Below are 14286 nucleotides of genomic sequence, written 5' to 3'. Positions count from 1 at the left end.
AGGCAACCTAGTCCTGCTTTTACAACATGTAAACCCACAAACGATGAACAAGGGTAGGGAGATCCTCTAGTTGGCAAGAGAAGCCAATGTCTTCCCTTTCTATCCATGCCTCCTTATTCCCCTTAGTACACAGAGATGGCCAATAGTAGGACGTGCAGACCACAAGACTGTTTGTTAATTACAAGCCAACTCATTTTGCCAAGCCAGCCATTGCTCGATGCATGTCAATGCACCCTACTGTCATCTTTGTGGAGCATGGAAACACCTTCCCCTGCAGAAGGGGGAGCCAGCATTTCTGTAAGAGTTTGTACTTTTCAGAGTACAAAGTTATACATATTTGTCTGCGTTTACATATTTTCAGAAGTCTGTTTAGTGCTAAGATTTAGTAGATACATTGGATTAAACCACATAGCATGTTAATCTGTAAAACTAGGTGAAATGAGATTCGTTATTTTTTCTTTACATTTACAGTAGCTGGCAAAAAATTGCAGACTACCTATCAGCAGATGTTGTGGCTTCAGATAATCTAATAAATATTATTGATTCAAAAGAGCTGTGGAGAGGAGAGATTCAGATATGGGAAAGAAAGGTAAATTAATTTTTTCTAGTTTTGGTTAACTTTGTTTAGGTTCACTGTGTACACATGGTACATGAAATTGTTATGGGATACGTACTGTATTATAAATGCTTAAACTTCATGCTGTCATCTGAATTTTTTAACAATCTAATTATATAGGAACAAGTTTTAATAATTAACACACTTTTTTTCTAAATAGAGACAGTACAGGCTGATTTCCCCCCGCCCCTAACTGTGGAGTTTCATGGTTTAGGGGCCTAATTTTTTACCCTCTTTACCTTGGGGGGTGGGTGGGTGTGTCTGTGTGTGTGTTTAAGCCAAATCTTTTGTTGTTCATGACCAACCATTATCCTCTTTCTGTGCTATTTTGTAGTACTCAGATGAAAACCCACATCTAGCACTTGTGCAAAAACAGCAACCATTCAACTGTAGAAGACCCTGCTTGTGTTTGCAATGTCTTAATCTTGAGTACATTATCTGGTTACCCAACCCTAATATTATTCCTACTTAGTTGTTTGTTGAAATCTGTTGGGCCGTATCCTTTTAAAGTAATTGTATATCTAATTGACTGAAGAAAAATGGGTTTATTAAAATAATGCTTTGCTTTATGTAAACGTTATTTCATTCTTCATCTGCCAGTTGCACCAAATGCTTGATATGCAAGAACATGAGAATTTTTCTAACCTAATTCATCTCATTAACATCAGGGTTTATATCTGCCTTTTTTTTTTAAATATTCTGTCTATTTTCTTTAGTTTGGATTTGAAGTTAGGTTTCCAAAATTTTGTATAAAGAGTGTCTCAGCCAAGCCATTCAGCACATCGCATTTAAATACTTGCTTCGCTGCCAAGAAAACAGCACAATCAAAGACTACTAATATTTTGCCAGAGGTAAGGCCTGTGTTTGATCTTTCTTTGAACTACAATAGTTCACTTTTTTTACTTTCCTGAGAAAATTTAATAATGAGGGAAGTGGTAGTCAGGATTCAAAAACAAATATAAAAGTACTGACTCTGTAACGTACAGCTCTTACGGCCTATCTTGTTCATATTTTATCTGGATAGTATCAGTGATATTTGATCTAATTACATGTCTAAAATGTGATACTACGTTCTCAAAGTAGAAATGAAAAATGGTTCTGATTTCTTAGCTTTAAAAAAATGTAATGTTAAATACTGCTGTAGCATGTTGAAGCATATATTCATTTATTTACTTGTACAAATACACTTTATTATTAAACACTTTTTTTCTGAAAATTGCTTGTACCATTTTTACCCAGTGGAAATTGGTCATCTTTTAAAGTTTAAAAATCAAAATCCATAGTTATTGGTGGAAAATACTTAATATAAAAACCCCTTTAATGTAACTGTATATATGAATGTTAATAGTTTTTTACAGTTAAAGCTTCTAAATATATTTTTGTCATTAATTGTACAGTCTTGAATGATTTTTATTTGTAGTATCTGAGGGAAGATGGGCTCAGAAGCATCCCTGCACATATTATTTCATATGCATATGTGTATTCTAAGGAATCTATTGGAAGAATCGTTTTAGGCACCTTCCATAAGTTTGCCCTTTTAAGATGTTTAATTATATTTTAATTTGACTATATTGCAAAACCTTCCTCTCTTTCTCACTCCCATTTCCCTGCTTCAAATGTGTTCCTAAATAAGGACCCAGTTCAGCAAAACACTTAAAGCAAGTGATTGTCCCATTGAAATAATATCCAAAATATAAAAGTTACAAATTCTGAATTTAATTTCTTTTCAGGTTTTTCATTATTATGGTCCTGTGTTAGAATTCATGCGGCTGGTGGTGCTCTCAGATCTGCCATCCTATTTTGTATCCGGTCTTGAATTTGAGCTGTATCCTTTTGTTTCAAAGCTCATCATCCCCACCCCCACCCCACCCCCGGCCTCCCCCCAGTGTTTGCAAATGGGTGGAAGAGAACGGGGGCTGTGGTGGGTTACCTTAATTTGCTAAACTTATGATGTATATTTAGTTATGTCAAAGGTGCCTAGATTATATAGACAGGCACCTTTTAGCGCTTCTGTAAAACTAACTAAATAAAATAAAGATGCATATTAATATTATTAAACTATTTTTCTGATTATACCACCAATTACATCAAGTACTGCCTAGTATATAGGCTGATGTGAGACTATGGTAATGTTTATCTTTCTGTAGCATAGTGACACTTCTCTTGTTATAGAAATCTGTGATTTTAAAAAAAAAAAAAAAAAAAAAAAAAACTTTTAAAATATATCTCTGGGTGCATGAAGGTTTTAACATATTTGCAATTTCCTGAGAATGTTTAATAAGATCTAATTATGAATAGGTGATATTAGAACTGGAATGTCTAATGAAAATTTTTCCCCATCTGGAGGATTTCAGATAAAATAAACTATATTCAAGTGATTCAGAGTTAAAATTGAAGCTAAAGCAGATGCAGAATATCTTCATATTTGAAATGCTTTCCTTAAAGACAAAATTTTCATCTAATTTAACACATTTTTTTGCAAGCAGCATAAAATGTATATAAACTTTTCCTGATCAAGTGTATATTTTAGAGCATGAGTTTGAACTACTTATTGAACCTTGCAGCCCTCATGGTGTGCACCTAATGTTTGTAATTCAATAACTAGGAGGAGGAAAGGAATCTTAAATACTAAATGCATTCTCATGTGATAACAAGAATTTTGTTTAAGGAGATCATGGACTAAATTTACTATAGTTATAAAGAGAGGGCTTAAAATAACACCAGCGTAGTCAGAGGTTAAATGTATACATCTTTGGAAGTGTTTTACTTATTATTAAGACACTATTGATGCAATATATTTAATGCAATGACTAGATGAGGCATGTAAACCAATATATTCTCCATCTTATGCTGCACAGTATTTAAATTCACCTTGTACTGGCAGCTGGTCATTTAAGGGGAGACCCTTCAGGGTAGAAGAGCTTCTTATCATGCTTCGTTTTATTTTCGCAATTGTCAAACCACATATTGTCCAGTGTCTCTATTCTTTCTTAAATTTAATTGCTGATCACTTTAAAAGAAAATGCTCTGGTGTTAAATTTAATATACTGAATTCCTCTTATCTTTAATTCTAAATCTGGACCGTTTTTCTTAAACCATCTTTTAAAAATAAGCACGTTTCTTGGCTGGTTGCAGGAGGGACTTCACTACACTTATTAGAGTTATATGGCCAATCAGGAAAAAAAGGCACTGATGTATGAATGTAGTTCCCCCATCAGCAAGACTTGAATAGTGCTAATTAGTCTGAGCACTTGTGACAATTTTTTTAAACTTAGTTCTCCAAAGCTTGGTAATTCTCTGTCTAATATTCTCTCAGGATGTTTTAATACTCAGTCAATTAAAGTACTTCTCGATACATTTACTGATCATACCAGTCTATTAAAGTAGTCCCACATCCATTTAGATCAGTGGTTCTCAAACTAAGACCGCCGCTTGTTCAGGGAAAGCCCCTGGCGGGCCGGGCCGGTTTGTTTACCAGCCACGTCCGCAGGTTCGGCCGATCGCGGCTCCCACTGGCCACAGTTCGTCGCTCCAGGCCAATGGGGGCTGCAGGAAGCAGCGCGGGCCGAGGGATGTGCTGCCACCCTTCCTGCAGCCCCCATTGACCTGGAGCGGCAAACCGCTGCCAGTGGGAGCCGCGATCGGCCGAACCTGCGGATGTGGCAGGTAAACAAACCGGCCCGGCCCGCCAGGGGTTTTCCCTGAACAAGCGGCAACCCTCGTTTGAGAACCACTGATTTAGACTGTACTATATATAAAAAAAGTGTGAAATTCCTCCCACTCCCAAGCTTTTCAGAATACAGAATTAAAAGTATATTAATTTAAAGAGATTTGTCTGCTACATTGGAACTGACATCTGTAGCAGTTCTGCTGTGAACTGGAGGCAGTATTGTAGCTCTAAGGGTATGTCTGCGCTGCAAAAAACCAAAATAAAATCCCAAACAAAAAGTAACTATGGCAATGAGTCTCAGAGCCCAAGTCAACTGACTTAGGTTTGCGCTGTGAGGCTAAAAATAGCAGTGTAGACGTTTGGACTGGAACCTGGTGAGAGGGAGTGGATCCTAGAATCTGCGCTGTAGCCCAAGTACAAAGCTCTGTGGCACGAGCCCGAATCAGTTGATCCAGGCTCTGAGACTTACTGCCACGGGTCTTTATTTGCAGTGTAGGCATACCCTTTAGTGTGCTGGGTTAATAGACCATAATACTTTATATAGATTGTGCATAGGAATATTTACATAATTTAAAAGACATTTACCTAACAGAGAAGCAAGCCTCCATCCATAGTAGTAATTATCCCTACATGTAAAAAGGAAAAAGATCATGGATTAGTTTGTGATATGCAAATAGCATGGTCAGAGGTAAGCAAAAAGCCCTGTCTTTACAGCCTGATAAAATAAAGTAGTCTCACAGCCTTATAAAGTTTGTCATGCTTAGTTTTGTAAGTGGAGGTATAAAGTGCACTTGAAGAAACACACTGTCTTTGATCTAATGCCATGATAAAATTAAACAAATAATCTTAGCGCTCATAGTTGGGCTGACAGGTTGAAACAAAGAGGGCCATGCTGCTATTTGTAGGATGAAGAGAAGTGGGTATTTTGCTAGGCACTCCTATTTTGTTATACTGATACTCCACTAATGTTGAGCTTTCTGTGTGAAGAAAAGCCTTAAGTGGTTTTAGTGTGTAAAACTTATTTCAGTGTGTAGAGACACTTTTTTACACAAAATGTGTATAAGTTAAAGGAAATGGATAGCTAAGGAGCCCTTTATCTTCTAGCACACAAGTTAAAATATCATTCAGACCAGCACTTTCTTCAGTTGATACCGTCAGTCTGATTCTTATGCTGCCAATCAAATGCCTTTCAGAACTAAGAGGTGATGGTTTTTATTGTACAGAAGGATATTCCATGTTCCGTTAAATCAATACACTTAAAAACAGAGAAATTGAGGAAGAGGAAGAGAATGCGGTATTTGAAGAAATATAATTGGGCTTCTCATTAAAGCCCCCAATAAAGTACAAATATCACTGTAGTCAGAACACAAATACCCATCTTAAACTGAACCCATTCATTATAATGAACAGCTTTCTGTAAAGGACCCACCAGGAATCATTCACTCACATACTTTGAGCATACCAGAAAGGAAGAACATAAAAATACAAATCTAATCTGTTATCAAGGTCTGCGGGATATATCATTTATACAGTTTAACCACTTTTCTTTAAGACCTCATGAGTAGAGGCCTGTCAGTACCTCAAAGGATTAGATCCTAAATGATTATCTCAAAACTATCACCTGCTATTTTGGTGGTTGTTGAGTGCAGAGTGAAAGATGGATCTCAGATTTTGTTCCAAAGAGCAACAACAAAAAAGTAAAGAGAGAAACACAAGAAGGCAACTCACCACCAGGTGGTATGAGTGCTGCTGGTGCCTGGAGTGCCTCAGTTATGACAGTATATCTGTTGCTTTGTAGGAGTTATCAATCAAATCTACATTCAGTGGGAAGTTATAAGAAATTCAGGCTTCAGCAGTAGCATCTGATACCAGCTGATTAAAATCTTACTATATATTCCTGAAATAAGTCATTAACTATCATAATGGTAAGAGATTCAATAAAGTATATAAATTTTTTTCTCCTACATGGTTACCTAAAAGCTTTCAATAAATATGCTGTATATCATAACATATATTTACAAAATGCCTGGGTTAGTGTATTACCCCATCTGATACAGAGAATTTTATTCATTATAATGCTTTCACAATAATGAGGACTGGTGGTTTAGTTTGTATTTAGGTGGATTGAAATGTTTCTTTATGCAAAATATGATCATACCATGATTTATAAAATAGCAACAGGTAAAACTATTTGAAGATGTGGCTCCTTAAACCTTTCTATACAGGAACTTGGCAAGAAACAATATCAATGAAAAGTCTACACTGTTTTTGGACCAGATTTCTTCTCTCTGTGAAAAGGTATAATTTTTATCAACTTTGCAGCAATTTTTTTTTCAAAATTATTTGTGCATAATCTATTTCAGTGTACTTTTAATTTAACACCTAATCTCTGTGGTGCCTCCTCCAAAATTTTCTTCTAGGGCCTTTAGATATGTGTGTTTTATAGTTTCCAAGAACAGAACTCAAATGCCCATTAAATTGTGAACTTCAGCTAAGTTTTGACCTTAGCATATCTTGATACTCACTCTGAATCCCACTCATCCTCACTCCAATAGCTGTCCTTGTCTGCTACACTATCTACGTGGTAGATACACTAGAGGGTAGGGATCGGATACAGAGGGACCTAGACAAATTAGAGGATTGGGCCGAAAAAAACCTGATGAGGTTCAACAAGGACAAGTGCAGAGTCCTGCACTTAGGACGGAAGAATCCCATGCACTGCTACAGACTAGGGACCGAATGGCTAGGTAGCAGTTCTGCAGAAAAGGACCTAGGGGTCACAGTGGACGAGAAGCTGGATATGAGTCAACAGTGTGCTCTTGTTGCCAAGAAGGCTAACGGCATTTTGGGCTGTATAAGTAGGGGCATTGCCAGCAGATCGAGGAACGTGATCGTTCCCCTTTATTTGACATTGGTGAGGCCTCATCTGGAATACTGTGTCCAGTTTTGGGCCCCACACTACAAGAAGGATGTGGAAAAATTGGAAAGAGTCCAGCGGAGGGCAACAAAAATGATTAGGGGTCTGGAGCACATGACTTATTAGGAGAGGCTGAGGGAACTGGGATTGTTTAGTCTCCAGAAGAGAAGAATGAGGGGGGATTTGATAGCAGCCTTCAACTACCTGAAGGGGGGTTCCAAAGAGGATGGAGCTCGGCTGTTCTCAGTGGTGGCAGATGACCGAACAAGGAGCAATGGTCTCAAGTTGCAGTGGGGGAGGTCCAGGTTGGATATCAGGAAAAACTATTTCACTAGGAGGGTGGTGAAACACTGGAATGCGTTACCTAGGGAGGTGGTGGAGTCTCCTTCCTTGGAGGTTTTTAAGGCCCGGCTTGACAAAGCCCTGGCTGGGATGATTTAGCTGGGAATTGGTCCTGCTTTGAGCAGGGGGTTGGACTAGATGACCTCTTGAGGTCCCTTCCAACTCTGATATTCTATGATTCTATGCTCATTTTCATAATTCAGTTTAACCCTTTAACAAAAATTACTGACCCCACCCTCTTCTGTTCCCACAAATCTTTTTTTAAGTCCCTTTACAACAAGAGTCCCCCCTTTTCCCCCCTGCCTACCTTCATAAACACAAACAGCAGAGTACTCTGAGTAATATTTTTATGTTCTGCAGGACAGTACATTGCACAGATGCTATACTGTTGGGCCAGCCATATCTTCAGGGTATTTGCTGTATTCGTAGATTTTTAAGACCAGAAGGGACCATTAGATCATCTATTTTGACCTCCTTTACGTCACAGGCCATTACATTTCACTAGTTACCTATATGTGGAGCACAGTTCTTACGAGCTGATGTAGTGCTTCTAGTGTAGACCTGCCCAAAGTCACTGATTTCCTCGCAGTGTTGGACATTCTTGCCTCCTAGGGAAATAGGAATAAAAACTGGTGATAGCCTTATCCCTCCATTTCTCATGTTGAATGTTGAGGAAATTTCTAACCACCAACAGTGCATTCTAAATGCTGTTGGACAAGCCACTGTATTATCTTACCTCTTATTTCTCTAAATGCAGAAAACGAGAAGGCATAGTGCATCATTTATTTTGCAGTCCTAGGCTGACGGAGATGTTTTTATTTTTTGCAGATCGTGATTGCAAGAAAAGCTGATATATTTCTATATTATCATTTTTGAAAAATTGAGAACATTCTATAATTTTCGTAGGACAGTGCTTGTTAACTCTTTGCTCAGATATAATAGTTCTTGCTTTTTCTTGGTACCATAGCTCTGAATAATTCTGCAGTAATGTTCATTTGAAAATGCTGTTTGCCTGAATTTTTAAGGCAATAGAGGTATGTTTACACAATGTTTCTGATGTTTAGAACTCTAATCTACAGTAATCAGAACATTGGCTGCAGTGAGCAAATTGATATGATTATGGAAAGTTACTCATGTTATAGTATAGAGTTGTGATTCCATTATAAAACCAACAAAGAGTCTGGTGGCACCTTAAAGACTAAGGTGCCACCAGACTCTTTGTTGTTTTTGTAGATACAGACTAACACGGCTACCCCCTGATACTTGACTACATTATAAAACCATATTTTTAAGGGTGTACAGTATAGGTGTTGAAAACTGGCTCTGGTTGTTCAGCTTGATATTTAGGATTTCTGCTAAGGAATGTATTTTCCTTAAACCTCTTCTTCATTTCCTACGAATAAACAGCTTAGTTATTTTAAAAATATACCTGTTCCAAAAAAACAAACAAACCACAAGGTTTTTGTGCATTGGTATAACTCAGACAATTATGATGTGTAAAAATGGTATTTAGCAGACATCAATTATGTATAGTAACTTTCATTTTTACTCATAATTAAAAAAAAGCTTTTAGAACATTTTATGCATACTTATTATGATACACACAATTGTCAGAGCATCTCTAGTTTCTGTACTAGTAGATTGAAACTGTTCTATAAGTTTTATATTCAGTCTACTAGATACAGTACAATGCATATTTGAAAGTATATCAGAAACTTGCTGAAAAATGTATTTTTCCTGATACCACAGCCTGAATGCTCAAGTAAATAAGTATAGTTACTTCTTTTGTTCTCCTTATTACTAATATTTATTGTCCTGAGAGATAAATATTGGCAGAAGCAACAACCAATATCTGAATTTATTTGGAAAACAGAAAATATAAAAAAGATATGTCTTCTCTTGAGTGTGGAGAGTAGCCTACTGTGGCTCTTTATTGGAGTACACAATTAATTTCAGATTTTATTATTATGTGAAGATATTGTTAGTCTTACCGGATTTAGGTTGAATTGTGTTTGCAATTATATTGTGAATTAAATCTCTGTATCAGGCATGAAACAGAAAATACAATATATGTGAATCCAGCAATACTCCATCTCTTAACTTTCCCTTGATTTTAAAAAGCAAACTTTTCACTGTTGGGAATGCTGCTTCTGCTTAACTCAACTCCGCATGATACCAATAGAGACAAGTCCTGTTTGACAGTGAACAAAAAAAGGAAGGAGTGTCTTTAATAGAAATGTACTTTAATCAGCCTCTAATCAACAGCTAAAGAAGAGGAAACCTCTAGTAGGTATAATCTAGTCAGATCATGCTACAGGGTTTCAGCCAGTCACCAACATGGATTAGGAGGGAATCCACCCCCATCCTCCCACCCCCCTGTATTCTGGGAGAGTTTTTTAAATCTCCTTCCTGTGAAGCATCAGGGATGACCACAGCTGGAGATGGTACACTGAGTGGGACGGGACGGGGCTCTGAGATGTTGCTGAGTATTTGAGCATTCCCCCCCTCAGGTGCTAGGCTGGCCAGTTCTTGCTCAGGGTCTAACTGATTGCCAGAACTGGGTTCGGGAAGGAATTTTTCCCCACGTCAGATTGGTTGTGAACTTGGGGTTTTTTGCCTTCCTCTGTAGCATGTGGGTGCAAGTCACTTGCCAGGATTATCTAGGTATATCTCACATAATCATATCCCTGCCATTGTGGGGGCATCAGGATTGGTTTACCTTAGTGCCCTCTATTCTCTGCCTGTGGCACATAATAGCCTAGTCTCATGTGGGTCTCATTTATTTTGGTCTCATTTCCATTGTTGGGCTTGTGTGAGTGGTGGTGGCCTGTGATGTACAGAGAAGTCAGACTAGATGTTCTAGAAGTCCTTCCTGGCTTTGAACTCTATGACTATAGGAGTAATATTGAGTGCACTGTTTTTGATCTTTCTATAGGTAGGCGCCTTATTTGTTTTGCCTTGCAATGTAAACAACATGTTGATTCCCTCTCCTGGCCAGCTGAGTACAAAAAAATGGAAGGAACATATGGCCAAAAAACCGAAGGTCATAACCAGTAAGTAATGTATGTGTAGGGTGTTGTGTTTATGTGTGCATCGGGAGTATATAATATAAGTAGGCTTGGCAGAATTTGATTTTTATTTTGTTATTTCAACAGATAATATCAATGTTTATTTCTAAGCATTTTTTTTCGGGTTTTTTTTGTTGATTTAAATTTTCATAGTTGCAGGAAATTGGGGTGGGAGGGTCAGACAATAATTCTTATTGACAGTAGATATTGAGATTCAAAAAATTAAAGCTTTATAACCATTAAAACACAAATTGTCAACATTGCATATCAAAATATACAAAATAAATATTCTTAAATTAAACTCTAGTAAGTTCTCAAGCAGAATTTTTCTTTCTTTGCCTATCTAAAGTTTGATATCGATTTGAAATAGTTTTTGTGTAGTATGGTGAAAATGACATTTACCAATAAAAATCTAATCCTTTCAAGCCTAAATATAAAGTTATTAGCACGAATATAGAATAGTTGCATTACTTCAAAATGGAGCTGCACTGGGGCTAGCAACAGTGACAGAATCTCCATAATATACAAAAGGCCTTAATTATTATAAGTTCAACTGTGCAATATGCAGAGCAGAGAAAAATTAAAAATAACCTGTTCAAGTTATATGGTGGGTCCAGCCAGCTCTGGGATCGAGGAATGTAAATGTGGCCTAAAGATCCTGTTGTGTGCCAGTCTTCAGGTTCAGCTGAGGATCCAGCTCCTAATGTCTCTCCTTTCCTTTTTATTTTAAAAAGATGAAAGCCTCGTTTTACAAATTAATTCAAGGCAATTGGTTTATGTTCACAGTGATATGATACACTGTAGTTAGCTAACAATGATAATAGCTGCAGAAGTTGTCAGGAATCATTGGTCAGTATAACTGAACAAGTTACTTATGCCCCAAGATTTTGACCGTACTCTCTAGAAATTTGTAATTAGATTATCATGGACTCTTTCCAATCCACTCTCTCCATTGTGCTATACATTGTACAAACACATATGGAAACATGGTCTCTTTCCTGAAGAGTTTACAGCCTAAGAAGACAAGTGACATAGGTTTATGGGAAGAGGCATATGATCAGATAATTCAGTATGCACATATATTTGTAGTCCTCAAAATATATGATAAATGAAGTGTCAACTATGCTCATCTGGCCTCTGCCTGTTATGTCAGAGGTGTATCTTGAGGAAGAGATTGAAGGAGGAAAGGATAGTGGCCTTACAAATCTGTTAATGGAAGACATCCATCTATATGGGGCAAGCATGGAATAGGCAAGGTGACATTTGCATGAGAAGCAGCCACATCTGCCTATTTGTCATCATTGGCAAAGAGGAGGATATATGGGGATAAATGACAGGGGAGAGAGGAGCAGGGTTGTGAAGGCTTCAAAGCGAGGGCAGGAAGCTTAATGCTGTGAAACGTGGGTTGGGCTGGGTGGGGGAGGGGAGGGAGAGAGGAAGGGCAGATGTGATGTGATTATAGAGAAGATTAGCTGTTGGGTTTTCATTGATTGGAGTGACAGCACGGATGAAACCACGTGAGCACAGAAGAACATTCTCATATTGAAGGCTAGTATACCTAGTCTCCCAGCTCTAGTGGAAGTACATTGTATACCACTTTCTCCAAAGCCTAGCTAGTCTGTTTATAGTAAATTGAATAGGTGCTGGTCCACAATTTCTTAATTATGTGAGAGAGGTACAATGCTTCATCAGGATTAAAATATAAAAAGTGAAAACACCCTTTCTTGACATCTCAAAATGAGAATGTGTCTTAGATGAAGAGAATACTGGAGGGGGCGGGGGGGACATAAAGAGAATACATAGCAAGAATGGATATCTTGAATTTAATCCTTGTACAGCTATAGATACCAATTTGATTTTTCTCCCTAATTTAAATTAAAACTGTTGTAGAAAACATTACAATATTTTATACAATATTAATACAGATTATTTGTTGAACTTTCAGTGCTTAAATCTGTCTAAAATATTATTTGTTGAGACAGTGTTATATATGCCTCAATCCAAGAGGGATAACAAAGCTTGAAGGTGGTATTAAGTGTTTTGATCTTTGAAGCTTAATACAGTATTCTGAAGTGCTCAGTCTCTGAGCTTCTTGTGTTTGCAGACATCTGTCAATTTAATAGTTTGTATAAAACATGGAAAAAATAGTTTCTTCAAAGTTATTACTGTCAGGTTCAGTAATAGATTTTATTCTAGTACAATCCATATGATCCATGCTTTTGTTAGGAAATAGAATGGAGTATTTTTCATATGCTTCACAGCAGACATTTCTTGCTATCCTTATACTTTTAATAGAGATTTTAAATTTTAAATCTATTTGGATAAATACCCCCTTTGTGAGTAGTATCTGCCCCATAATAAAAAGCATTTACAGAAATTTACATAGTTAATGAATAATTCTATTTTCTCTCTTTTTTTTGGGGAGGAAGAGAGTGGTGAGGGTGGCTAACACTTCATAACACATTTCTAAAAAATTAGGATTGTTTCAATCCAAATATTCCAAGAAGGGTTTCCCACTCGCAAAGATTCCATCCACCACCACCCTCTTTACAAATGTAGCAGACAGTGTACAGTTTTGCTCCTCTTTTAGGATAGAACTGTAACTTTTTTGCCTCATAAGGTAAGATTTAGGGTATTTATCTTCTCATTTAATAACTGAAATTGTAGGGAGCACTTCTCATCCAAAGATCTCAAATGTATTTTACCAACTACATGCAGACATTGCCTTCTACATATGGCAGCAGCATTTAAATAACACACAACTATATTATCCAGTAGTTCAAATCAGAAAGTAAAAAACAACAAAAAACTGCAACCTTATCCTGTTGAAATTAAAGTGATATGTCAGGCAGAATACGATAACCCAGTCAGATGTTGTCAAGGATACCAGAATTAACCTTGGTAATATTGTAAAAAGTGCCTACAAATACCTCATATTTATCTCTTGTCCATGAGCATCGTACTAGGATACAGGTTGAAAATTAATGTGAAAGAATCAGTGGCACATCTGGATTTGGTATTTGCACCTGATGCATTTAGAATATTTTAGAGGTCTCCCATCAAAATACCGAGCACGTTTGATGCTGCCGGCTAATGTGATCTGATTCAATCTCAGCTGGCAAGGCTAGAGGCTGTGCAAGTAACACTGTGTTAGAATCTAGAAAATATTATGCAAGAGTACTTGTGGCACCTTACAGACTAACAAATTTCTTTGAGCATAAGCTTTCATGGGTTACGAAAGCTTATGCTCAAAGAAATTTGTTAGTCTCTAAGGTGCCACAAGTACTCCTGTTCTTTTTGCAGCTACAGACTAACACGGTTGCTACTCTGAAACCTGAAAATATTATGCTTATTTTAAAGACTTTTTTCCCCTCAGAATGGTTCATGATTATCTGTTGGTATTTGCTTAGTTCCAGAAGTTGAGTTAAAAGGAGAGTCGTGCCAGTATTATTTCTTGGTACAAAGCAATGGCTTTGGGGGATGTAAAGCAACTTTGATTCATTCAGCCAATCAGATCAATGGCACAGCCACTCTTGCTTTAATAAATGGAAAGCTACAGACAAGCACAGAAGAAACACAGTCAAGTAAGGCTTAAACTCTGTTTTTTAAGCGTGTCTGAGGGGTTGGTGGTGGTGACTGACAATATGTGCAATTTATTTACAGTAATAAGGTG

General features: G+C 37.2%; 1 protein-coding gene across 1 annotated transcript in view; it reads left to right on the top strand.

Annotated features, from left to right (window-relative positions):
• The window catches only part of MTBP (MDM2 binding protein), a 62558-nt gene that overhangs the window by 14208 nt on the left and 34064 nt on the right, over nucleotides 1-14286 (top strand). Inside the window, exons 7-12 of the mRNA XM_054018473.1 lie at nucleotides 472-589; nucleotides 1333-1467; nucleotides 2347-2441; nucleotides 6512-6584; nucleotides 10481-10598; nucleotides 14024-14197. Coding sequence (XP_053874448.1) covers nucleotides 472-589; nucleotides 1333-1467; nucleotides 2347-2441; nucleotides 6512-6584; nucleotides 10481-10598; nucleotides 14024-14197 — 713 coding nt within the window. The remainder of the gene's footprint in view (nucleotides 1-471; nucleotides 590-1332; nucleotides 1468-2346; nucleotides 2442-6511; nucleotides 6585-10480; nucleotides 10599-14023; nucleotides 14198-14286) is intronic.

This window comes from Malaclemys terrapin, chromosome 2, assembly GCF_027887155.1.
Source record: "Malaclemys terrapin pileata isolate rMalTer1 chromosome 2, rMalTer1.hap1, whole genome shotgun sequence".
Lineage (NCBI taxonomy): Eukaryota > Metazoa > Chordata > Testudines > Emydidae > Malaclemys > Malaclemys terrapin.
The sequence above is the reverse complement of the archived record's forward strand: the minus strand, read 5'-3'. Positions and strand labels throughout refer to the sequence as shown.